Source organism: Mobula birostris, chromosome 6 (genome assembly GCF_030028105.1).
Source record: "Mobula birostris isolate sMobBir1 chromosome 6, sMobBir1.hap1, whole genome shotgun sequence".
NCBI lineage: Eukaryota > Metazoa > Chordata > Chondrichthyes > Myliobatiformes > Myliobatidae > Mobula > Mobula birostris.
Window position 1 is genome coordinate 50,260,482 of NC_092375.1, and position 25,619 is coordinate 50,286,100.

General features: G+C 38.8%; 1 protein-coding gene across 8 annotated transcripts in view; it reads left to right on the plus strand.

Annotated features, from left to right (window-relative positions):
- The window catches only part of bcor (BCL6 corepressor), a 302,269-nt gene extending 277,954 nt beyond the window's left edge, over positions 1–24,315 (plus strand). For all 8 annotated transcript variants that reach the window (XM_072260470.1, XM_072260463.1, XM_072260465.1 and 5 more), the window contains 6 exons: positions 6,137–6,406; positions 11,020–11,186; positions 12,926–13,071; positions 18,864–18,941; positions 21,064–21,211; positions 23,068–24,315. In XM_072260470.1, the coding sequence (XP_072116571.1) occupies positions 6,137–6,406; positions 11,020–11,186; positions 12,926–13,071; positions 18,864–18,941; positions 21,064–21,211; positions 23,068–23,356 (1,098 nt within the window). In that variant the 3' untranslated portion in view covers positions 23,357–24,315. The remainder of the gene's footprint in view (positions 1–6,136; positions 6,407–11,019; positions 11,187–12,925; positions 13,072–18,863; positions 18,942–21,063; positions 21,212–23,067) is intronic.
- Positions 24,316–25,619: the final 1,304 nt, after the last annotated feature.

The window sequence follows — 25,619 nt, forward strand, 5'->3', positions numbered from 1 at the left end:
ACTTCAGTATTCCACTGCTGGTTTAAGGATCCCACTGTATGTAGAACATAGAAATCTACAGCCCATTACAGGCCTTACGGCCTAGAAGGTTGTGCTGACTCTGCTACCTATTCTAGAAACTGCCTGGAATTTCACTAGCGCATAGCCCTTTATTTTTCTAAGCTCCATGTACTTAGCTAAGAGGCTCTTAAAAGACCCTACTGTATCCACTTCCACCACCACCGCCAGCAGTGCATTCCATGCACCCACCACTCTCTGTGTGAAAAACTTACCCCTGACGTCCCATTGGTACCTATTTCCAAGCACCTTAAAACTATGCCCCCTTGTGTTAGCCATTTCAGCCCTGAGAAAAATCCACACGATTGATGCCTTTCACCATCTTATACACCTCTATCAGGTCACCTCTCATCCTCCGTTAATCCAAGGAGAAAAGGCCAAATTCACTCAACCTATTCTCATAAGGTACGCCCTCCAATCCAGGCAACACCCTTGTAATTCTCCTCTGCACTCTCTGTATAGTATCCAAAAATATATTTGAATAGCAAGGAAATAAAGCATACACAAATATAGTTTTTAGTTCTTCAGCCAGGTTGTGTGGCAGGCCACAAGACTGAACAGTCTTTTTCCCTGTTTTAATTTCTGTTGAATCAGCAGGAGCACAAGTTCTGGTTCCATAAAAAATAATTAAATCTCTATCTGCTCAGACCTACCTGTGGCTAGGTTGGCATCGAAGGCACTCAGAATTCCTGTGTCCCTGACCAGTGGAATGCAACTGGAGGCCTAGTTTTGAGCTAGTCTTGGCCCAGCCACTTTATATGTACATGATATCAGCCATTTTATCTTGAACTTCTGCCCTCGCTAGCCAATGTAGAGTGTATGCAACTACCGTTGAAATGTTAAGTTTCTTAGTGAGTCTTATAGTGAAACCTTTAGGAAATAATGGTGCACTGTATGCTCCATTACCTTGCATAAAACAAAATCTCAATGTTATGTATGTGCGGAGCAAGAAGATCACGGAGTAGTATGATTAAACAATTTTACTGAGTTATTTTAGAAACAGTACACACTGTGCAACTTACAGTGTGGGAGCTATGAACCAGGCCCACCAAGACAAAAGCATGCACACTTGAAAGCCCGTACCCTAAAGAGAGTGCCTCCCGCATGCAGGAGACCCAATCAATTCACCAGGCAATTGATCAGCCACATGTGCAGTCACTACATTCTCACTATCTGATACAGTACATCCCTCTCCCCTGTAGATGGGAACTGTGGAGGAAAGGAATATGTGAGTAAGCTGAGAAAACTGATGAAATGTCTCTCCTGCTTGGTTCCGGTCAATTGGCTGGCGTATCAGAATCTGAATCCGGTTTAATATCACTGGTATATGTCCTGAAATTTGTTTTTCTTACAGCAGCAGTACATTGCAATAATAAAAACTAATTATAATAAGTATAGACATAAAATTAAATTAAATGAGTCATGCAAAAAGAGAAGGACCAAAAAAATCCTGAAGTAGTGATCACGGATTCATTGTCCATTCAGAAATCTGTTGGCAGGTGGGGAGAAACCTACCCTTATGGACCACCACGGGGGGCCGGGGGGGGGCGGAATGCAGCTTCCTATCTGTGCCTTCCTGGTTAGCTGATGTTGAGGGAGTGGACAGTAAATCTCCTCTTCATGAAACATCCATTGGTTCATCTGCTGGAATGCTAGATTCAGCAGCAGAGGATGCTTCTGTAGTTTCCCAGGCATCCCCATCAGTTTGCCGGCATACCATATATAATCCAAATGCTGCCTAAAAATTCACTCTCTTGATCGCTCGAGCTCTGCTACTTGACCATGACAATGCAGGATGACAGTGCTTGCTGTGAGATGCGTGTGTAGACTTTGTCTCTGGCACCAAGCATTCGTGACCTGGTGTGTGTATCATATTTTTTGTTTCATGGCCTTGTGCTTGCCACAAATTCACTCCTGGATGGCCAACTATAGGAGAGCTGCGCTCTATAGTCAATAAGTTGTTGTTCTACTTTTGGGCCATTACGGATTGATAGCGCAAGTATGCATGGGGCTGATCAATCTGATACAGTACACTCAATGTGCATTTTAAAGTCATAGTGATAAAAGGCAATTTTGAATAGAAAGGCGGAATCACTAACTGAATTTTTCGCTAATGGAATTTAATTCAGATATGTGGGAAGTAATGCACTTCGAGGGTCAAATTCTGGTAGGGCAGGAACCAAAGGAAGGCTGATGTTTAACGATGTGGTGCAAGTCCATGGCTCACTGAAAGCAGTGACATAGGTAGATTTAGGGTAGTAAAAAATGCATTGATAGGCTGAGGCCTTAAGTATAAAAGTTGTAAAGTTATGTTGCCATTGCACAAAATATTGGTTAAGTCACACTTTAGAATATTACATACAGTTCTGGTTGTCATGCTATTGGAAAGATGTAGTAGCAATGGAGAGAGTGCAGAAGGGATTCACCAGGATGTTGCCTGGAATGGAGGGATGGTTGGAATGGTTGTAAGAGGAGATTGGATAGACTGGTTTTATCTTCACTGGAACATAGGAGTTTGAGAGGTGAACTTATAGTGGTTTACAAAATTATGAGGTTTATAGATAAAATAGATCATCAGAATCTTTTTTCCCAGGGCAGAGGAGTCCAGAACTACAGGACACAAATTTAAGGTGGGAGGGGAGAAATTTTAAAGGAGACCTGAGGGGCAAGTTTAAATAGGTAGTGGGGCAGATATAATTATAGCGCTTAATGGGCATTTGGGCAGGTACTTGGATAGGAAAGAAGGGATACAGACCAAACGTAGGCAAATAGCATTACTTGCAGTTGTCATGGCCACTGTGGCTAATCTAAGTTGGGCCTGTAAAGTCCTGATACTGTGTTGTATGATTCTAAGATTCGGTTCCAAGAAGTGGAGCTTTTTTGAAGCTCCATGGCTTCTTAAATCACATTTGTTAAGTAACTAGCCAACCATCCTGAGATGCATGTACATATTCAAATCTTCAACTGCAATCTTTGTACCTTCTAGCTTCTGCTGTAATCAAAGAAGAATAGTGGTTCATCAAATGGTTAAATCAATTGCACATTTGTTTTATTTTCCACATGAATGTTTAAAACATCAACTGGCGTATTGCTGTCCCTATATGATTCTGCTTTGATTGAGTATAGTGATATCTAATTAAGTATTCTTTCAAAGCATTCATGAAAAGAGATTTCACTTTGGCTGACTACAGGGATTTGCTAATAGTGTACCAAGATTATGATGATCAGAGATCTTCCTGGTTCATGCATTGAGAGTGCTTAGTGTGTAAATTAACCACATTATAGACTGTGGTGGCCTGACCTACATGCTGCACCAAATTCTCTTGGATAGGAGAAAGACCTACCTGCAAACCATGTCCCCTGTTTTCAGGAACCTTTACAGGAAGGATTTGTAGTTTTTATCCTGTCACATCACTGAAGTGTAAACTATTAGTTGGCTCTGTTTTAGCTAGACTTTACACAAATACCTGCCTCCTAATTGCAGTTCACAATTAACTGACATGGAGAAATAACGATGACTGCCTTTCCTTCAGCTAGCTCACAAGCTATAAACATCTTCAGCTAGTTCAGAAACTATAAACATTTAGTGTAAGCTACCAGGAATAACAAACAAGAATTTGATAATGTGACAGTAACTTCCAAATTGACATCACATGTTTTAGTATAAAAAGTTCAGAAATGTGATTCATTGGTAGTTCAAAAGGTTAAAAATTGGACTAAAAGCATTACTAATAACACCTTTTCTGAAGTAAATTGTGGTAAACTATTGCCGCAAACATGAAGAAGCGAAGCTGGTTCGAAGGATGGGCCATGAGGGTGCACATAAAGCCGAAGTGCGATGTGTTCACGGGGTCACAGATGGAGTTGTTATCGGTGTTGGAGTTGAGCTGAGTGATTTGGAGAGAAATCGATGCGGAAGAGGTTTGATGCCCGTCCACCTAACCCAGGTGCGAAGTTGGATCGCTCCAAGCACCAAGCCAATTTGGTGAGATCGAGAATGACTTTGGGCTGTGTGGCTGAAGTGTGTCACTGCACCTAAGATCTGGGTCATCGAGCAAGGCATTACCTAGTACTTGGACAATTTAAAAACCAGACCAGATAGACTGTAAAGCCTGAGTGTCAGGACTGGAGACGAAGGTCGGGCTGATTTCGCTTGCTCTCCCACAATGCTCATTCCTCTCTCTGTAGCACTGAAGCTGTGAATTGCTCTGGCAGCTGTCATCTTTGTGAGTTCCATGATGTTTTTGCCCCATTAATATGATGAAATGAGATTGTGGCTTGGCCTTACTCTGGCTGCTCCAAAGAGGAGATCTAAGGACTCAATCTGGTTTGGAATGCTATTATTTTCATGGTGTGTGTGCGTGTGTGTGTGTTTTCCCCTTTCTCAGCACAGTGGTTATAGTCTTTTTTAAAAATTGTGTATTTCAGGTTTCTTGCTTTGTGGCTGCCTGTAAGCAAACAAATCTCAAGGTGTATATTTTATACATTTTCTGATAATAAATGTACTTTGAATCTTTGAATCGTGAATGTTTTACTTTGGGAAGCATATGAGTCTTTTGACAAGATGCAGAGAGAGTTATTAGGTTGCCTTTGAAAATGAGGGATTAAAGTTATGTGGTGCATTGAAGAAGCTGTACATTTTGAGCACAGATGGCTAGAAATGATTTGGAATCACTTGGAATACGCTGCTTGATGGGATGTTTGAAATAGGTGTGCAGTATTAGCTCTCAATATAAAGAAACACATACAGTATTCTGAGGATAACTGGAAGGAACAGGCAAGTGGGTACTTACTGGATTCTTTGAAAGAACCTGTATCAAATTGAAGGATTTACAGACTCCTTTCTGTGATGGCTTTCATGATTAAACAGAATAATTCTAAACTTAAAATTTTGCATCCTTGTCACATGATCTTTTCTCACAGCTTCTGAGACCCATCTGCTGGTGAAATCTGATGACCTCCAGACTCGTCCATTCAGTTCCTTTTGCCAATTGCCTCCAATATCTACCCTATATAAACTGTAGCCCATCCAAACCTCAGTTTGCTCACATCTTACTCTGCACCAAATCATACTAAAATATCACCTTGACACACTGGTTCTTGGTTCTTCTACCTGCCTTCTCTAAGTTACACTCCCGTGCATTTTAAACTTCTGTCTCCTCCTTCACACTGGCCAAACTTTTGCATCTCTACTGGTATTACTTCCCCTGGCTCAGCATGCATTATTTCTTTCTTATTAAATTTCTATAAGGCATACATCTGTACCTTAACAACACTTTAAATTCTGGTAATTTTAAAATAAAGAATTGAAATTTGTTTTTTTAACTTATTTAGAATAGATAGGCATTGACAGTTGTTGACCCATATGAAGAAACTTCCAACAATTGAAGAACAAGCACCTCATTATTTTTAATTTTATTGTGAGATATGGACATTACTGCAAAGGACAATGTTAATGTGACACAGACTAAAGACATGTATATGCCAGCTGAGAGGGGACTTTTGGAGAACTGGCTGAGTTTTAATAACAATTTGGAACTTCAGTGGTTCCTTTTCTGGTGCTAGTCTACATATTTATAGATTCTTTGAATGCCTGTTCAGAAGAAATTGCCATTTGAACCCATGAGCTCTGAGCTGCTTTCCCAGTCCCAAACACTTTACAACCAAGTCCCCATTTTCAGAAATGATTAGTTGAAAATATGCCATATTTCAGTTAGTTTCATTGTTTTTTTTTCTTGGTACATATGTATTAACTGTTTCACCTCTGGTCTTGAGTCTTGTGCCGTTGCAAAAACGTGCACAATTTTGCTCTATACATTGATTTCTTACCTAAATAATGACATTGATTGTATTTCACAGTAGTTCATTGTATTTAAATCACTTTAAAGATGTTTCTGAGAAATAAAGCACCATGTAAATGCAATTGTTTGCTTTGTTAGTCCAGCTAATTGAGTATTTTTTGCTAATTGTGCAGAAAACTTAGATCAAATATCAAATATCTGCAAAGATATTACCTTTGCAAGTTAGCTCTGTACCTGTCTATTTCATTAACAATTTTCTCATTGCTAATTTACTGCAGGCCAGTGTGATCAGGAACCCCAGAAAACGCCCAGCACTAACTACGGACATAGATGGCATACCAAAGAAAACATGCGAGCAGAGGTCTTCTGATCGTTTGTTGCCGATTTCATTAATACTGCAGTCTTCCCAGCCACTGAATGCACAAACAGTCAGCAGTCCACAGGAGACACCAATAAATCGCCCCATGCCACCAGAAGCACGCAGACTCATTGTCAATAAAAATGCTGGTGAGACTTTGCTGCAAAGAGCAGCACGTCTAGGCTACGAGGTAGGTATTTGAAAACAGGTGGTTTTATAATTGAATATTTTGTTGGTATTTAATCAAAATTCATATTTTAATTTCTTAAAACTGTATCCTATTTGTAATAGCCACATTGATTTTAACACATGCGCTAATTAAACATTATTAGTCTACATTTTTCCATGGAGTATACACAGTGTTAAGATGAATATTACCTTGAACCTACTCTGCCATTTAAAGAGATATATGGTTAAATTTCTATCTCAAATCCATTTCCCTTGCCGATTTCTGTATCCACGGATTCTCTTAGATCCATCTCAGTTGCTGTATTGAGTGCTCACAACCTTTTGGAGTAGTGAATTCCAAAGATTCATAGCCCTCTGGAAAAAGTAATTGTTTATTTGAGCCCTTAATGGCTAACACCTTACCTGAGACTTCACCATCAAGTTACAGACAGCATCCAACCTACAAGCCTATTGGGAATCTTGTGTTTCTCAGTGACATCACCTGTTGTTCTTTTCAGACTCCAAGTGTATTTGAACTCGTCTCCTAGGTCAGCTCTGCTATCAGTAGGCAACCTAGCTGTACTAACTCCCAAGGCTTGCATATCCTTTCTGCACCAAGTGAGGTGTTAGCGACCACTGTGAACACTCTGCGTACTCCAACCCGTTTTTTCCAAATTCAAAATATCACTTGCTTTTAAAGTAAATAATCTCACTTCCTCTCATATTGTATTGCCTGCCCCTACCTAGCCTAGTTGCTTAACTGATTGATAAAACACATGTCATTTTCTCACAAGAACATCAACATTCTTAATGTTTCCAGCATTTTCTGCCTTTATTTCTGATGTTCATCAGCTGCATTCTTTTGATTTTCATTGTTGATTTCTCTTCCATGAAATTCAATCTTGAAGGAACTCTGCTCCTCTCATTGATGAGATTTCCATCTGTCTCATTTGCCTATCCGGTGTTGAGTCTTCAACTTGAAATGTTAACTCCGTTTCACTTTCTACAGATATTGCAGAGTGTTCCAGCATTTTTTGTTTTTCTTTTCGGTGTATTGTACTTTGTCTTTTCATTCTTTTTTTAGATGTATTGCACTCTGTCCTTTCTTATCATTAAGTAAATTAATATAGCTGAAAGATCTGAAAAGACCTGTTTATTCCAACACCCTTGTTTTCTGTCCATCTTATGTAATAATTTATAAATTTGGTTATTTAGTCAACTTAGACAAGTGTCTTACACCTCATATTCTTAATAACATGCCATATGTGCATCTGAAATCTTTAAAACCATCTGAGAAACATTTAAAATATTCACTTGTTGAGCCATGAAGTATATTCTGTTTTATAATTTTCATGTAAATAATTCCCTAAGTACTTCAACCATGTTAACATTATATTAATGAATCCCTCAATTAGTTAGTTTATAATAAATAGGATGTCAATTTTATTCTATTGGAATTCACTATAAAAATATTTGATCAACACTATTATAATCTGTACATTTATAGTTTGCAATGTGCTTAACTTGTCATAGATAGAAAAACCTGGTATTTAAATTATCACGTCTATAAGGGAACAGAAGCATTACTTGATTCATCTACCCACATTAACTATCTCAGTGGAAATGGCACTAATTTATAATTAAGATGGGGAAAACCTTTTTGTGCCAGTTAGGTGTTTCAAATAGAAATGTTGGTGATAACACTCATTATGGTTTTAAGGTTTATATTTAAGAATATTTTTAGCTGGTACAAAGAATACCAGTAGTTTCATTATGCTTTATTAAAATCTTGTGTACCATGACTTTGATATGGAAAATGTCAAAACCACATTTCCAATTATAGTACTGATGACATCAGAAGCAATAATGTTCCAGTATCCTGCCCCACTTGGTACGAGGACTGTTTCAGTATTATGATCTATTAGAGCCAGCAAGTCTTTTCCGATAATAGAGTGTCTCAATACCATTACATTTATTATATAACTGAATTAATTGAATAATATAATTTATGGTAGAATCCAGACTTGATCTCTGAGGGATCCCACTAACAGAAGACTGCCAATCTGAAAAAGACCCATTTATTCTTCCTCCCTTGCCATCAATTCTTTATTCAATTATTTACTGACTGACTCAGTCCATAGAATGTTGACTTATGTAAACTATATTAAATTGTCAAACTCACCATACAAGACACTGTTGATATTAGCTTTTGCATTTGTCTATATTTTCAATCAACTTGTGTTGAAGGAATTGCAATTAGGTGGTATATATGAACTTCCAAAAGGCACTTGAAAAAGTATCATATTATAGTCTGGTCACCAAGAATGACCACCATGGAACAAAAGGGCCTGAGTAACAGAAATCAGAGTAATAGTAAAGCATTACTTTTTAGATTGGAGGGAAATATACAATAGATTTCTCCAAGGAACAATTTTAGACCACTGTTTCTTAATAATATGCTAATGATTTGAAATAAGTGCAGAGGGCATGGTCTCCAAATTCACAGCTGGATGACAGATGGAATTTAATGCAGACAAGTGTGATCTGTTGCACTTTGGGAGGACAAACCAGGGTAGGACTTAGACAGTGAGTGGTAGGGCACTGTGAAGTGTGGTAGAACAAAAGGGATCTGGAATACAGATCTATAACTCCTTGAAAGTGGCATCTCGGGTGAATAGGATCGGAAAGAAAGCTTTTGGCACATTGTCCTTCATAAATCAAAGTACTGAGTATGGGAGTTGGGATGTTATGTTGAAGTTGTATAAGATGTTGATGAGGCCTAATTTTTGGAGTATTGTGTGCAGTTCGGTCACCTACCTATAGGAGAGATGTCAATAAGATTAAAAGAATGCAGGGAAAATTTACAAAGATGTTACCAGGACTTGAGGAGCTGAGTTATAGGAAAAGGTTGAACAGGTTACGACTATTCCCTGGAGTGTAGGAGAACGAGGGGAGATTTGATAGAGGTATATAAAATGATGAAGGATTATAGATAGGGTAAGTGCAAACAGGCTTTTTCCAGTGAGGTTGGGTGAGACTAGAGCTAGAGATCATTGGGTTAAGGATGAAGGTGAAATGTTTAAGGGGAACATGAGGAGGAATTTCATCACTCAGAGGGTGGTGGGTGTGTGGAATGAGATGCTTGACGAAAGTTATGGATGTGAATTAGGTTTTAATATTTAAGAGAAATTTGAATAGATATATGGATGGGACTGGTATAGAGGTTTGGCATGGACTAGATGGGTTAAAGAGCCTATTTCTGTACTGTAATGTTCTATGACGTGGCGTGTGGCCAAGTGGTTAGGGCGTTGGGCTCACGATCTGAAGGTCATGGGTTCGAGTCTCGGCCAAGGCAGCGTGTTGTGCTCTTTGAGCAAGGCACTTAACCACAGACTGCTCTAGTCCACCCAGCTGAAAATGGGTACCGGCAAATGCTGGGGGTTAACCTCGCAATAGACTGGCATATCCTATCTGGGAGGGGGGGGTGGGAGTCTTGTACTCTCAGTCGCTTCATGCCACAGAAACTGGCATAAGCACTGGACTGATGGGCCACAAAGGCTCGGGACAGACTTTGACTTTGAATGTTCTATGACACCAATAAGAGGAGATGCAAGTTAGAGGAAACAGTTGTAAAATATGTAGAATATATTTTCCTCCAATCACCTTAAAAATATGCCCTCTTGTATTAGGCAATAAGGTGCTGGCTGGTCCACCCTATCGTATGAGGTCTAACCAGAGTTTCATAGAGCTGCACCATTACCTTGTGGTTCCTGAACTCAATCCCTGACTCAATCCCTGACTAATGAAGGCCAACACACTATACGCTTTTTTAACCAACCTATCAACTTATGTGGCAGCCTTGAGGGGTCTATGGCCATGGACTCCAATATCCCTCTGTTCTTCCACACTGCTAAGAATCTTGCCATTAACCTTGTAAACCTCTTTCAAGTTCAACCTTCCAAAATTTATCACCCTCCTTTCTCCAGGTTTCTCAGCTCAGCTCTGCTTTGCATCCCATCAACATTCCAGTGTAATCTTCGACAAATTAATACATTATCCACTACACCACCAACATTCGGAAACTTACTAACCTACCCTTCTGCTTCCTTGTCTAATTAATTTATTAAAAATTACAAAGAGCAGGGGTTCCAGAAGAGAACCCTATGGAACATCACTTGTCATCAACCTGGAGTCAGAATATGCTCCATCTACAACTATCCTCTGCTTTATCTGACTCCACGCAGCCAAGTTTCCCTGAGTCCCATCTCTCCAGACTTTCTGAATGAGCCTACCATGGGGAACCTTGTTGAATGCCTTACTAAAATCCATATACACCACATCCACCACTCAACCTTCATCAATTTGTTTTGTTACTTCCTTGAAAAGGTCAATCAGGCTCTTGAGGTATGACCTGCCCTTCACAACACCATGCCTACTATCTCTAATCAGACTCTGCTTCTCTAAAAGCTCATGAATCTTGACTGTAAGAACCCTCTCCAATAGTTTTCTCGTCACTGATATAAGATCATGTATAAAAACACAAATTTATAGAATTTTCTTGACACATTCTTTCAAAAGTTTGACATTTGTTTCATAATAAGAGACAAATAAATTCACTTTTCTCTTCTTCCCTAGGAGGTGGTGTTGTACTGTTTAGAAAACAAGGTTTGTGATGTAAACCATCATGATAATGCAGGTTATTGTGCTCTACATGAAGCCTGTGCTAGAGGATGGCTCAGCATTGCATGTCACCTTCTGGAACATGGAGCTGATGTTAACTGCAGTGCCCAGGATGGAACAAGGTACATATTTTCTAAATTATACCAAATTACTGTCATTAAAAGAGTGGGTAATGGCCATTCAACCTGCAGTACTGATGTGCTACATTCATATTTGAACCTTTCGATGCTCGTTTAAGTTTATCAAAGCAACTAACATTTGTAGTTTTCAGTGTGAAGATTTGTTTGCAAAAACTTTTCATTAGGCTATACTCTTTTAGAAAAGTCTCTTAAGAAGCATTGTGACTAAAATTTAAAAACAATTGAATTTTTTAAATGTACGTTTTACTCTCCAAAATTTACATGCTGATTTTTGTTTAGCTTAGCGAAGTAGAATTACAATAATAAAAACTTCCTTTCTGTAGGACCAAATTTCCACACCATTTATGTCTGTTGTGTTCCTGTGACAGAGTGAGGTAGTTACAGGTACAAGTTGTGATCTTGTGATTTAGGCCAATTTTCTAGTGTAGTGTTGTGCGAACCATTTCATTGTTAATCGGTACCATCTTTTTGACATAAATATTAAACCAAATCTGTCTATTCCCTCAACTGAATTTAAAAGATTCCAAACACCATTTTGAAGATTATGTCCAGAGTCTTGATCAATATTTATACTACAATTAACATTACCAAAATAAAATAGATTGTCTGGACATTCTTTTGTCATTGATATTGGTTCTGGTTTTTCTGAGTGCAAATTTTCTGTTTTCCCTGCAATAGAAGAGACTAAATTTTAAAGTATTTAATTAATTGCAAAATGTTTTGTCTGGAGATCACGTGAGGAGCTATAAAGGTGGCCACTTTATTAGGTACACTTGCTCATTAATGTAAATACCTGATCAGCCAATCATGTGGCAGCAACTCAATGCATAAAAACATGCAGACATGGTCAAGAGGCTCAGTTGTTGTTCAGACCAGTATCAGACTGGGGAAGAAATGTGATCTCGGTGACTGTTGATGCCAGGCGGAGAGGTCTCAGAAACTGCTAATTTCCTGGGATTTTCATGCTCAACAGGCTCTAGACTTTACAAAGAATGAAAAGAATGAAACATCCAGTTAGTGGCAGTGCTGTGGGCAGAAACACCTTCTTAATGAGATAGATCAGAGGAGAATGGTCAGACTGGTTCAAGCTGACATGAAGGTGACAACCACATGTTACAACAGTGATGTGCAGAAGAGCATCTCTGAATGAACAACACATTGAACCTCGAAGTAGGTGGGCTACAGCGGCAAAAGACCACAAACATACACTGAGCGCATTTATGTAATTGTTCAGATTAGATCTTTACAACATGATCTCAGTTGGCACAGTGATATGACACTGTATTTGCCATTGGTAGTTGTGTTCAGTTGACCCTTCTATGTCAAATGCTTCTGTCTTTCTGTTGAACAGCAATAGGCCTGTTTCTTTAACCTGTATTTACACATGTGCAATGAATATGGACCATCAAGATATCCCAACAGACACCAAACCTGTAACCTCAATGCATCTCAAAGGAAATAAAATTACTCGTTCAAACTTTATGCTAAGCTGGTGTTTATTGCTTTCTGTTTCAATGTACATAATTATGGACATATTGGTTACTGCTTTAATGTCATCATGATTGACTCTTTTCCAGTGTTTACTATCTATATATTTGGTTACCTGGAGAAGTTGTGCATTAACCCATCATAAATTACAGCAGAAGTAAAAGACAGAAAGTTACATCTGCAACTATGTTTGCTTACCACCAAATTAAATTCTAATTTTGCTTTTACTGTAGGCCGATCCATGATGCAGTAGAAAACGATCACTTGGAAGTGGTTCGACTATTGCTTTCATACAGCGCAGATCCAACACTGGCCACATACTCTGGTCGAACTATTCTGAAAATGGCACATAGTGAAGTGATGGAGATGTTTCTGTCAGGTATGCTCATGTTGTAATTCAAATTGTACTTGGTAAAATTACCTTTGATATAAATTCAGCAGCACAATAGTGGAAACCTTTAAAAATAATCTGATTCAAGTTAATTGCCACAGAAGTTATATTTTAACCATTTCCTATGGAAAAACATGACAAGCAAAAATAACTGACTACTACTGGCAAGAATGAAACCTAGATTGGTTGATTAACAGCAGAATACATGTTAATATGGATAAAATACTGTGTCTGAACTCATAATTGAAAAACATTGCCTGACTGCAGAATATTTAAAACTATAATGGTCCATTGGCTCAATAGATTAAGTTTAAGAAATACCACTGGCCTTGATTATACTTTAAGCTGACAGACAGAACAATTATTTTGAGAGATGATAAAAATACTGACAGAAAATGTTAGGAAAAAATGAATATTGTCAGGTATAGTCCGTGAGCCAGTAGGGTTGGTCGGTACCATCTGAGGGGAATAATGCTGTTAGTGATTTTTGGCAAGGTATACATCTCTAGAGTTAGAAAATATGTGATAGCATTGCACCAGAGGTAGCTTTATTAGTTCAAATAAGTAATCACTTTTTGTATATATTCCATATTAACATCAGTACAGCAGAAAATATTACCCCACCCCCCAAAAGGTAAAAAACCTCATTTGGAGAGATTTCTGGAGTTTATCAATGTCATGATATTTTCCATATTGTTGTATCAAATCAAAACAATATTAAGCTTTTGTCATAGCATATAGAATTACAGTACAATAATTCAGATGTGGGCTTCCACGCGGCCATAACCTAGGCCCCATTTGGTTGTAAAATGAATATATTTAATCAAAGACTGCTTTCCATACTTTGTTTTCCATACTTTCATAACCTATAATCATAATAATTTTCCAAGTCTTCCACGTCTTTCATATCTTCATCTGAACTTTCCACACACTCTGAGGTTGATACCTGGTTCTCACAGTCTGCCAATCTACACATGTCAGTACACCTGAGGCCACTTGCAACACACATACATCTTGGAAGTGAACATTTTTTGGACAGTCACAGGCCAGTAGATCCAGGACGGCATCGGATGCTGGCTGGCCTTCCATCCAGTGCACCACCAACTGTTCAGCTTCCTCTTCTCTCTCCATCTTCCATCCTCTGCCAACAGGGCTTGGCACTTGTGGGTCCTTCTCCAAACATCTTCTCCATATACCAGCCTGGTAGTTGGCTCACTGTGCATGTTTTGTTAAGCAGTCCTTGCATGGTGGGAGTTGATGACTTCTGATTTCACCTTTTTTGGCACAGAAAAGGTGATACCTGAGCTCATTGACCTTGGTGGTCGATGCTTTTGGGGCATACAGGAGACATGTAAATGCCTCCAGTTTGTCCATCAGTTCTGGGGAGAGGTTCCATTCTTGACCCAACTCTAGGAATGTGTCCTGAGTTTCCCTGTTGCTGGTCAGAGGTTTTAGGGCACTTGTCTTCCCTTTGCCTGCAAAAGCACTTACAGTGTCATTCACAGTTGCATACAGAATCTTCTGTAGCTTTGCTCGGTACTCTGCCTTCCTCCATTCATGGATTATGAAGCTAATGAGACTATTTTTATTACTGACTTTGGTCGGGAAGCTCCTCCACTGCCTCACCATCTGTGTGCCTGTGATACCTTGCAACTCATGACTAGCCTCTTCACCCCGTAGAGATCTTTCACTATTCTTGATAGGGTTCTCCTTGTAAATGTCGAACACAACATCTATTCCACTCTGACTGCCTTCCCTTAGAGCCATACCCAGGATTGTTGTGGCAACATCTCTGAAAGTAACTTGATCACCTTACACTCTTTGGACCAAGTTCATTCCATCAACCACTGTAGCAGAGTTTCCTGGGAATTGCTCTTCTACTGCTACATTTTTCTGCAAGGTTGTGGCTAAAGTAGCTTTATTTGTCTTTCTCAGCAATCCTTCTGGTGTGGACAGGGCCCAGAGCAATGGTCCCAGGGGATGAGAAAGGATATCCTCCATACGTAGACTGTACCCTTGTGCCATCACTATGATGCGTCCAAACAAAGACCTGTCTGCTTTCAAGATGATCGCCCTCCCATTTGATTTCACTTCTCTCTTCTTAAACATATCACTGAATGTTTTCAGCTTGTTGGTTTTCATTGGGTCATGGAATTTCTTTGCTGGTGGGTCTTTCTCTAGTCTCTCATCCTTGAAGGTTGCATAGCATTGCTCACCAATTGGATTCTTGGCCGCTCTAGCTCCACATGACAAAGCTCTGATTTGTTGCCTTGTACCATCTCCCTTAACTGTCCCAGGAATGCACTGCGGTGCTCAGCTGTTATGTAGTAATGCTTGATAGCTCCAGCATTCAGGCTGAACTGTGATGTGGTATATGGTATGGAATGACCCCATCCTGAGAAGAATGTTGGAGATTGAATTGGTGGACTGGTTAGTATAATACTATCCCTCAACGTCAGCAAGACGAAGGAATTGGCTGTTGACTTCAGAAGGAGTAGTGGACCGCACGACCCAATTTACATCGGTGGTGCGCAAGTGGAACAGGTCAAAAGCTTTAAGTTCCTCAGGGTCAATATCACAAATGACCTGACTTGGTCCAACCAAGTAGAGTTCACTGCCAAGAAGGCCCACCAGCGCCTTTACTTCCTGAGAAAACTAAAGAAATTTGGCCTGTCGCCTAAAACCCTCACTAATTTTTATAGATGCACCGTAGAAGGCATTCTTCTAGGGTGCATCACAACCTGGTATGGAAGTTGTCCTGTCCAAGACCGAAAGAAGCTGCCGAAGATCGTGAACACGGCACAGCACATCACAGAAACCAATCTTCCATCCATGGACTCACTTTACACTGCACGCTGTCGGAGCAGTGCTGCCAGGATAATCAAGGACACGACCCACCCAGCCAAAACATTTTTCGTCCCTCTTCCCTCCAGGAGAAGGTTCAGGAGCTTGAAGACTCGTACGGCCAGATTTGGGAACAGCTTCTTTTCAACTGTGATAAGACTGCTGAACAGATCCTGGCCCGGATCTGGGCTGTACCCTCCAAATATCTGGACCTGCCTCTCGGCTTTTTTGCACTACCTTACTTCCCATTTTTCTATTTTCTATTTATGAATTATAATTTAAATTTTTAATATTTACCAATTTTAACTATTTTTAATATTTAATATTTGTAATCCAGGGAGTGTGAAGCGCAGATTCAGATTTCGCTGTGATGATTGTACATTCTAGTACCAATTGTTTGGTGACAATAAAGTATAAAGTATCTAAAGAAGTACTCTTTGTGCTTCCAGGCAAGCTCTGGCTTTTGCATAAAGTGCTTGATCCATGAATACCACAGTTGTTTCTCAATGAAGTTCCTTCCTGATTAGCTGTTATTGGTTCAGGATTTCAAATACTGTGGTCAACTCTGTGGCTGGTGAATTGATGGATGGCAGATACCCAACAATATCTTGTGAGATTTGTTCTTGGTCCCTGGTGCTGATATTAAAGCCAGTCCAGCTTGGGATTGTCGGATTCTCTGGATCTGTTTGCCTTGCAAGTGTCCACGCCAGGTTCTTCTTGCAGGCAAAAAGAGCAGCTTCCTTGGTTTCCTGGACACAGTGTTCCCTGGTTGGGAGAGGCTGTGGGCCCACACGTGCACCTGCTACATATACTTCCAGTTCTTGGTCCTCAATGGTGACTGATCTCTGCTTCAGTTTCTCACTGTGTGGAAGCTCAGCTCTTGGCAGATGTGGGCCATAGATATTGGCCTGTACTATTATGCCATTGACTCTATGTGAATGTACCCTTTCCAGTGAAAGTTTCCTCAAGTCTATCGATATTGTCCCATGCAAGATTGGTGAAGACATGAGGCTTGATGGAGGCAGAAAACTACCACTGCTGCAATGCTATCACATATTTTCTAGCACTAGGGGTGTATGCCTTGTCAAAAATCACTATAAGAATTATTCCCCCCAGATTGTACCGGTGGCCCAAATTTGGGGTCCTGACTCACAGACTAGTAGCATCTGTGGAAAGTACTAGTTAATGTTTCAGGACCGAGGCATTTCACCAGACAAGTTCGGTCCTGATGAAGGGCTTTGGACCTACATTAACCTGAACTAAGTTTTTCCAGCAGTCTTGTTCACAGAGTAGGGCCTGATTGGTTAGGGGGATGTAAATTACTCAACCAAGGCTAACTTAAGCTGGTCATTTACTTAATTGCTATGTTTGAGACCTCACTTTTTATAGGAATTACCTAGGGTGATTGCTGTAGTAAAATGCAGTAGGTGGAGGATGGTTATATTCAAATGATCTGGATGAAATCAATCATAGTTACTTAGACCAATACAACTTGATTTCCTTGCTATCTAGGAACAGCATTACCAACCTCTGGCATATGGGCCAGAAATATTGAAAAAAAGCTGAATCAGACTGAAAGAAGTTACTTCCTGTAGACGCATCTCTAAACATAAACAAAGAATATTGCAGCACAGGAACAGGACTTTCAGCTCACATTTGCACTGAACATAATGCTGAATTAAACTAATTCTCTTATACTTATAAATGATCCATATCCCTCCATTGCCTGCATATACAATCTGCAAAAGAAATGGGGGATTTTGCCCAGTTGATGTTAGGAATGACTCCGCTTAAGCTAGCTGTTATTTTAATAGATACTAACACAACTATCTTCTATTATGCAAAGATTCATGATTGCATTGAAAAGCTTTTAAAATAACCAGGCACATTTGCCTAAATATGTAAAGGGGGTGGCAGCACACAAATAATAAAATACATGATATCCTTGTATTGAACCTCAGCCTGCTCAAAAGTTGTAATTGCAGGAAATCCTGGAAAATGAGTAAATCCAGTCTGATAACATTGAGAAGCTGATTCAATATAGTTAATCAGTTATCAGTTAGATCTACTAAATGTACACCCATAAATACACACTCTGTTTAAAACTCTTCATAGTTGATTTAAATAGGTTATGTTCATTTAATCGTTTAAATACAAAACAATTTCATTATCTAAATAAAATAAAGCATATGATTACTAGGGACTCCGTTCATGATGGCTTCACATAAGGTGTTGCTTTAAATGGATTTTCCTCTGGGTATTCATCTAAAACAAAATACATTTTTAGTACCTTTTTTAAAACACACCTCTGGGCTAGCTGCTAACACTCAATAATTCTTCATTTCTTCATTGTTCCCAATACTCCTTCCTTACTCCACAAACAGCAATTTGTGGCATTGGCTGCTGAGAGCAGAGCAAATAAACACGCAGCCTTGAAATGTCATAAAAAATGATATACTGTGTTTTGTGTAGCTATGCAATTATATTTTACGTGAACACGCACAAAATGTTAGACGGGCATTGTCCATTTGGTGCAGTCTGCCACATAACATCATGATGGGTCATGCATTACATCCCCTAACCCCTCACGAGAGCCATAATCTCCTGGGAAAGATGAAAAGTCAGATTTAAAATCATTGGGAAGTAATCGTATTGGATGAAGAGAATCTGGAATATTCTGCAAACATAGGAATTTCATATGTACTTGACTTACACATGACTTACACATCTGGTCAAACACAGTGTTATTTTTGTATTAACTGTTTTGGCAAGCATCATTGTTAAATTGGTCATTTATAATCTCAAACTACAGAGTTGGGATACACATTTTTCTGTTGTTCTTTGTTAACAATTTTATATGTTGCATGTCACAACATTGTGTAATAGTTAGGCCTTCAGTGCTTTGACCAATGTGTGTGCTTTTACCTCACCCCCAGAGTATTTTGCTGACTTGCAAGGTCGAAGCAATGATGACCCTGGTTTGTACTGGGATTTCTATGGCAGCTCCGTGTGTGGTAAGTGATAGAGAGGTACTGCAATTTCAGCAGAAAAATAAAAACGAGCATTAAACATATAACAAACCTAATGTACCAATGATGAACTTATTTAGCAGTTTAATGAATTCCCTCTAAGATTGGCTGTTTTCCTACACGTGGCCTAAGAAAGGCACAAGGAGAGTGATTGAGTGACAGGCAGAGCATGAGTGGAAGAAACAAGAACTCTGAAACAGCAAAAGGAGAAGACTGTTAGGGGAGGGAGGAACCTCAACAATGCCTTGAGCCCTTCATATACAATGCTCCTGGTAAATGGGGCGGGGAGGGTGCGCGGTAGGAATACCCAGTGAGCCTCTCAGCGGTTTTCACTTTGCTCTGTTGGGTCTTACGGTCCTATATGCAGCTCTTGTACCACACAATGATGCATCCTCAAAAACATAAAGTAGTGATGGAAAGTTAATAGGACCAGAGAAAAGCAAACAAATAAATAGGGGTTATTTCCGGAGAGAGAATTGGAGGCATTTGTGAGCCCATACGATCAGTCCAAATCATTTGATCACATTACTGATAATTATGGAGGCCTTTGGGCTAGAAAAGATGATAGTTAAAATTCTGAAGGTTGCATTTAGAGTTAGAGAATTTATTTTGCCAGCTGAAATTTCTGATCTTAAAAGGTTCTAAAATGTTTCAGTTCTCAATTGTCCACTGGAAGTATCACTCAGAAAACTGAAATTATTTAAGGTAATGGATAATTAGTGTGTGGGAAAAAAAGCAGCACTGCTATATCAGTTCACAAGGGTTAGTTCCAGATATTTCTTCAGATTTCTTTTCAAATTTGGGCTGTGCACGGAAATGAGAATGTGCATAAAGTTAGTGTCGGTTTATTGTTATGTGTGCGATGATACAATGAAAAGCACACAATAAACCACTGATGCACCAGCTTCTGAGAGGCCATTTGGGATGTGCAGAAACAGAGGAAGCCAAGCACTCTTTCCTCATTATATGTGAGGAAATTGAAGTGGACGACTGGATGTTGGCATTATTTACAGGTCTTACTCTACCTGGCTTGCTGAAAAGAGTCCAGATATCCATTGTCTTCCAGATTATTGCTGCCTTTAATTGTACGTCTATACTGTTCAGCTCCTTTCCTGAAACCCCTACTGGTATCATCAGGTGCTCCTTCCCAAACACTTGCATCATCCTTACCCCCCAATTATCTGCCTGATGAGTCTCTCTCCAATCCAACCCCAGCTCAGTTTTCTATGTCCATGCAGGAGATATTAGGTAAGACGAGATAGTAGAGAAATACTGTATGTTGGAAGATATTGTAGCATGAGCACTAGAGCCGTTCCTTCATAGATAACACTATTGTTGTGTTTGAATCAAAATGCACTGTCAAGCAAGACCAAAGGTTCCCATAGTCTTCAATGCATAGAGGAACTTGGACAATAGATACATCGGTCACCTTAAGATTGCTTATCACCATTATTTCAAAGTGTTGCTGCTTGATTGTCATTGGAGACCCAGAATGCCTGAACTAACAGAACTTGACGCTCATTGATCGCTGTAGACCAGACTTGTTCAAATGACTCTCTGCCATCTTACTTGGCAGACTACCATGAACTAATAAAACCTCTGAATGTTAACTAGTTCTTGGGATTTAAACCCAAAAACATGCATAATTGTTCCTTATTTGTGAAATCTAGTAACAAAACAAATCTGTTTTACCATATTGCTAATGTTTGACAGTGGCCTGTGAATAGCACAGAAATATTTTCAGTGAAATTATTTGTTTATCACTCACTTAATATCTCAAAAGCTGAGATTTGATGAACAGGAATTACTTTCCCCAAATAATGAACTGTTGTTGCAGTCATTTAATAAGGTATATGCCTAGAAGTTCTTGTGCACCTTCCTGGGAATATTGTGTGGCTGTTGGTTTGGCCACTTGACCCTTTCTCCTTAAACTAGGTGAAAAATTGCAATTATACTCAGAGCCCTGCACTGCACTGCATTTTTCAGGGGAGGGAGAGGTATTTAAGCTGGCCGTTCTGATGCTGCTGAAACAATGTTTTTGAATTTGATAGGCACGAAAAACACCTGGTCTTATTTTGTAAGTAACCATAAGCTTTTGCAATTTCAGAACCAGTAGAAGAGTCGGGATTCAATGTCTTGGCTAATCCACCAAGCCCTGGTGATGAGGAAGATTATAATGATGATGTGTTGGAATTTGAGTTTTCTGATGCTCCTCTTTTACCTTGTTACAACATTCAAGTCTCACTCTCTCAGGGGTACGTATTGAACATTGGTTTTAGTAAACCATATTGGTTATTGATAAATGCGAGCAATCAATAAGTTATAATGAAGAGGACAATGAGGAAAAACAGCTAACTTCATTTCTCATAGCTTCAGTTTTTCCTTCACTTGCTGAACCTGAAGGCTGGACTGAAATGGTAAACTTACTCCCTTGGATTCTAAGATGAAAGTGAAATATGATTGCTGCTATTCATGAATGTGCTGATTGGCACTTAAACAAGGCATCACCACCTGCTTGTCATTTGCTGTCTTCACCTTCTCTGTCCACCCAAAATCATCCACAGACAAAAATCCTCAGATTTCCCCTAAGGCCTTGCATTCCACCTGCTTGGAATGTACCACCCAGTACTTAGTTCTGATGCTAAATTCAGATGGCCAGTGGCCAGGGTGGGAGGAGCAGGTGATTTGGGAATAAAATATAGTGTCAAATCCAGATGGAGAGGTTTGGAGAAGTGGGTGTTTTCAGAAGACAGGACTTGCAAGATCACAGGCTCCTAAGCAGATAGATGGGAAGCAGGACAGGGTGGAGGGGTGACCCACAGTATGTAAATTACTGACTTACTTACGTGGCAGCTGTTCTAGTCCAATGCTGTGATTGGAAAACAAGATTGTCCCAACAAATTCCCTGGCAAAACTTCATAAAAAGCATTCCCATTTACTGAAGCAAATATGACAGCTAATGTTTTTCACAGGGGAAAAGAAATCATATTTCAATTAAATAACTGAGTAAATGTGTGATTCCTAGGCAATAAAATTTCAAATGGGTTCAAGGGAATCTGGAAGTGTCTAATGGGTATCTGATTACAAACTCATAGTGTAAATGCAGTTTTTAAAATATCTATATAATTGTTTGAATCTGATAATAACCAACTCTTTCTACACTTATTTTTGCAAATATAACACACTTCCTATAAAGTCCTTTGTTCCATTTCTGCTTCACACTTTAGTGATATTGTTGTCCTTGTGGCGTAGCAAATTCTCTGCAAATCACTATTGATAATAAAAATATGCATTAAAACTAATGTAAAGAAGCGAAATGCAATTTAAATATTCGAGAGCAGGCAATTTGCCAACATTTGACACTTGCTGTGATTCACAGAGGACATTAGAAATGTACATATGTTTCAAACACAATCAATTCCACCACGTGTTAGTACTTAACTCAGCTGATAGCATTCCAGACTCTGACTGAGATGGATCCAGGTTCATCTCATTCCAACATGTTGAGAGATGGTTGCACTGTTGGAAATGCACTTTTGGTTTATCTCAAGCATTGTCTGCTCACTGAGATGGAAGTAAAGCACTCTAAGCACTATTTTGAAGAATGGAAAGATACCCCTGCCCTGGCTAATATAACACTAAAAGAGACATTTCATTAAGTCATTATTACACTGGTGTTCATAGGAATTTTCCGTGCACCAATTGGTCATAGTTTTATTATATAAGAACTAAAACATTACTTTGGAAATACTTCAGAAACTCTGAACTATATTCTTTAGGACGTTCTGAAAACAATTAAAGCGATGCAAATTTGTCTTTATTCTTTTCAAACATAGGTGTATATCCATGTACTGCTCCTGAATTAGAAACGTGCAAGCTTTTTAAAAATTTATGCTACAGTTTGAGAAGCATTTTAAATATTAAGTTACCTTACATAATGATATTTTGGGTTGTAAATGAGTAGTCTGTCAACAGATAGTATCATGTTAAAGCTTATATTGCCTTAGGTGAAAGCCTTCTAAAGTGCAAGACTGTTTTTGAAATCCATTACAATAACCTACCTCCAGTTTAAAGCTTGTAACATGTCTGCTTTCTCATTCCTCCACAACAGTCCTCGGAACTGGCTGCTATTAACTGATGTGCTACGGAGATTGAAGTTGTCAGCCCGCACCTTTCGGTCCTCATTCCCTCATATTGAAAATGCCACCATTTCTGAGGTGGAATTTTATAGACAGGCTTCTTTAAGTCAAGTTTTTACTTATCCAGAGCAATCTGAAATTCCAGACACTGATAATAAAGAAACACTGGAGCTAGTGGAATTCACAAGTGAACTTCAGGATTTGTTGGGATCATCTGTCACATATCTGTATGCTGACAATGAGGTTGAAACATGCAATTAACTGTCGAAGGAACAAGTTATGCACTAACTTCTGTTCCTACAATTATGGCCTACATTAAAAGAAAATGTGTAAATTATGTAAATGATGTTATTTCAAGGATCGTTGTGTCTGGGGGGGAAGATAAATGATATTCTAAATACTAAATGACATAATGTTGTCTATGTTCTTGTACATTTGAAAACCAGATTTCCATTTTGGATGGAAACAGTTTTTCAGAAAAAGTATCTCTTTGTTTATAAATTTCTTTTGTATACTGTCTGTTTCTTATCTTTCTGTAAATGTATTTTTCTGCTTATTGGCAAGTAGCCCAAGTTAGGAACAATTTCCTGACCCATTGCAAATGTAAACACATTCATTTGATTGTTTTATTTTAATTTGTTGTTTTTGTTTGGAAAAGAAGCACTGATTTTGGTGTCCACTTTCAGATCCTGCGGACTCTGTCACACAATCTGTTTAGGAGGCTTGGTTGTGGTGAGGCACTTCACTTTATTGTTTACAAAGTTACCTGCTGTGGTCAGGTACACTTAATTGGGTAGTAGCTTGTAAAATAATGAAAATGGTATCATTGCATCAAAAAAAATTGATTTGGATTTACTTTTAGATAACCACCCTCAGACATCATCCAGTCCCTTATACATATATGTAAACATGTTTTACTTTTACAATTTTATTTAAAAATGAATTTAATATTTTTTGTGTACTTTGTACAAAATTATGAAATTTAAAATTTTAGATGATTGTACAATAAAATCTGTTTTGTCAAGAGTGGAGTTATACACTGTGGATGTTGGGGAACTACATGTTTCTGATAGCTGTATAATATTTTAGAACATTTGTTTAACTTTGTAAGTAAAACTGCTGTATATTTAGGTTTATATTTTACACAGTGACTAAAACAATTTTTTTCCTTAAAACAAAAGCCAAAAAAAAGTGTCTGGTAATAAAGACATGGTTTGATAAAAGGACATGATGTGCCATATTACTTGTGTACAGGTTATGATCGCACAATCACAAAGCAAGCATGGAAGATTGATTAATTTACCACAATTTCAGCAGAGGCACATGCTTTTAAAATTGTCAAGCAAAATGGCTGTCTACTGTAAATTATCTTTTTTCTGATATGTCCTCACCTTGTTGAAAAAATCTCTAACTCAGTGCCACTGAATACCGTTTAAGGATTGTGTGCAATATTATTTGAATACAAAACACTCCACGGTTCAATGTATTAAGACGCTCATTTGTCTGACACTACAGCTTTTGAACTGGCTTAAGCCAGCACATCTATCTTGTGAGATATCACATTAAAGACTTACTGCAAAGCCACAGACAGAATGGTAACCAGATTACTCTTCAACCAACCAAGAAAATGTGTCTAAGTGCTTAATGATTTGATACAAAAATTGTTCCCTTTTTAAAAGGTCAAGTTTAGTATCTCTAATAGATCCTTACTTCCCAGTGATCATAGAGATCATTGGCTCCTTTTACACATTTGCCTGAGGATAGATGTTGGGTTTATGGGCCTTCAGTACCTTGGCTAATTCCTGATGTTTTGATTTTCCTAAGAGAACATCAATCACCTATAGTGTAAAGGGAAGTGCCCCTTCCTCTGCTGAGCTATCGAAGATAAAGGAAAGAGCCTGCAGAGAATTCTGTCTCATCTTCTGTTGCAGAGTAGCCTCTGGAACTAATCTATGTTGATATTTCCTATTTACCCAAATGGTGACTGCTTTAATATTTACAATATAATTCAATAAATGTCATTTTATAGATGGAACATGGCATCACTGATAAGAGTATAGGCATATGTGAAATAACCATTGCTCCTCTACAACCTGGAAACATTTGACTGCATTAAAATTTCAGTGGTTCTACGTGGTCTTAAAGAGCATACTGACTCCTGATGCAGCTGAAAAAAGCTTTCACCATTATTACAACATTGTGTACCACCTTTTCCCAGAGATCTGAGATTCTCTAATAGCTACTTTTGTATCCCTCAGTTGAGACATTCAATGAATAATACATAGATCCTGGTAATTGGCATTTTTTTTTTGATGCACTGCTACCCAAATTAGTCATAGCACAGAAACAGGCCCATCTATTCCACGCTGATCTGCCTCATCCCACCTACCTGCAGCTGGATCACAGCCCTCTAAACCACTCCCATCCGGGTACCTATCCAAATTTCTGTTAAATGTTATAATTGAACTGCATCTACTAATAATACTAGTAGTATGTTCCACACTTGTGCCACCCTCTGAGTGAG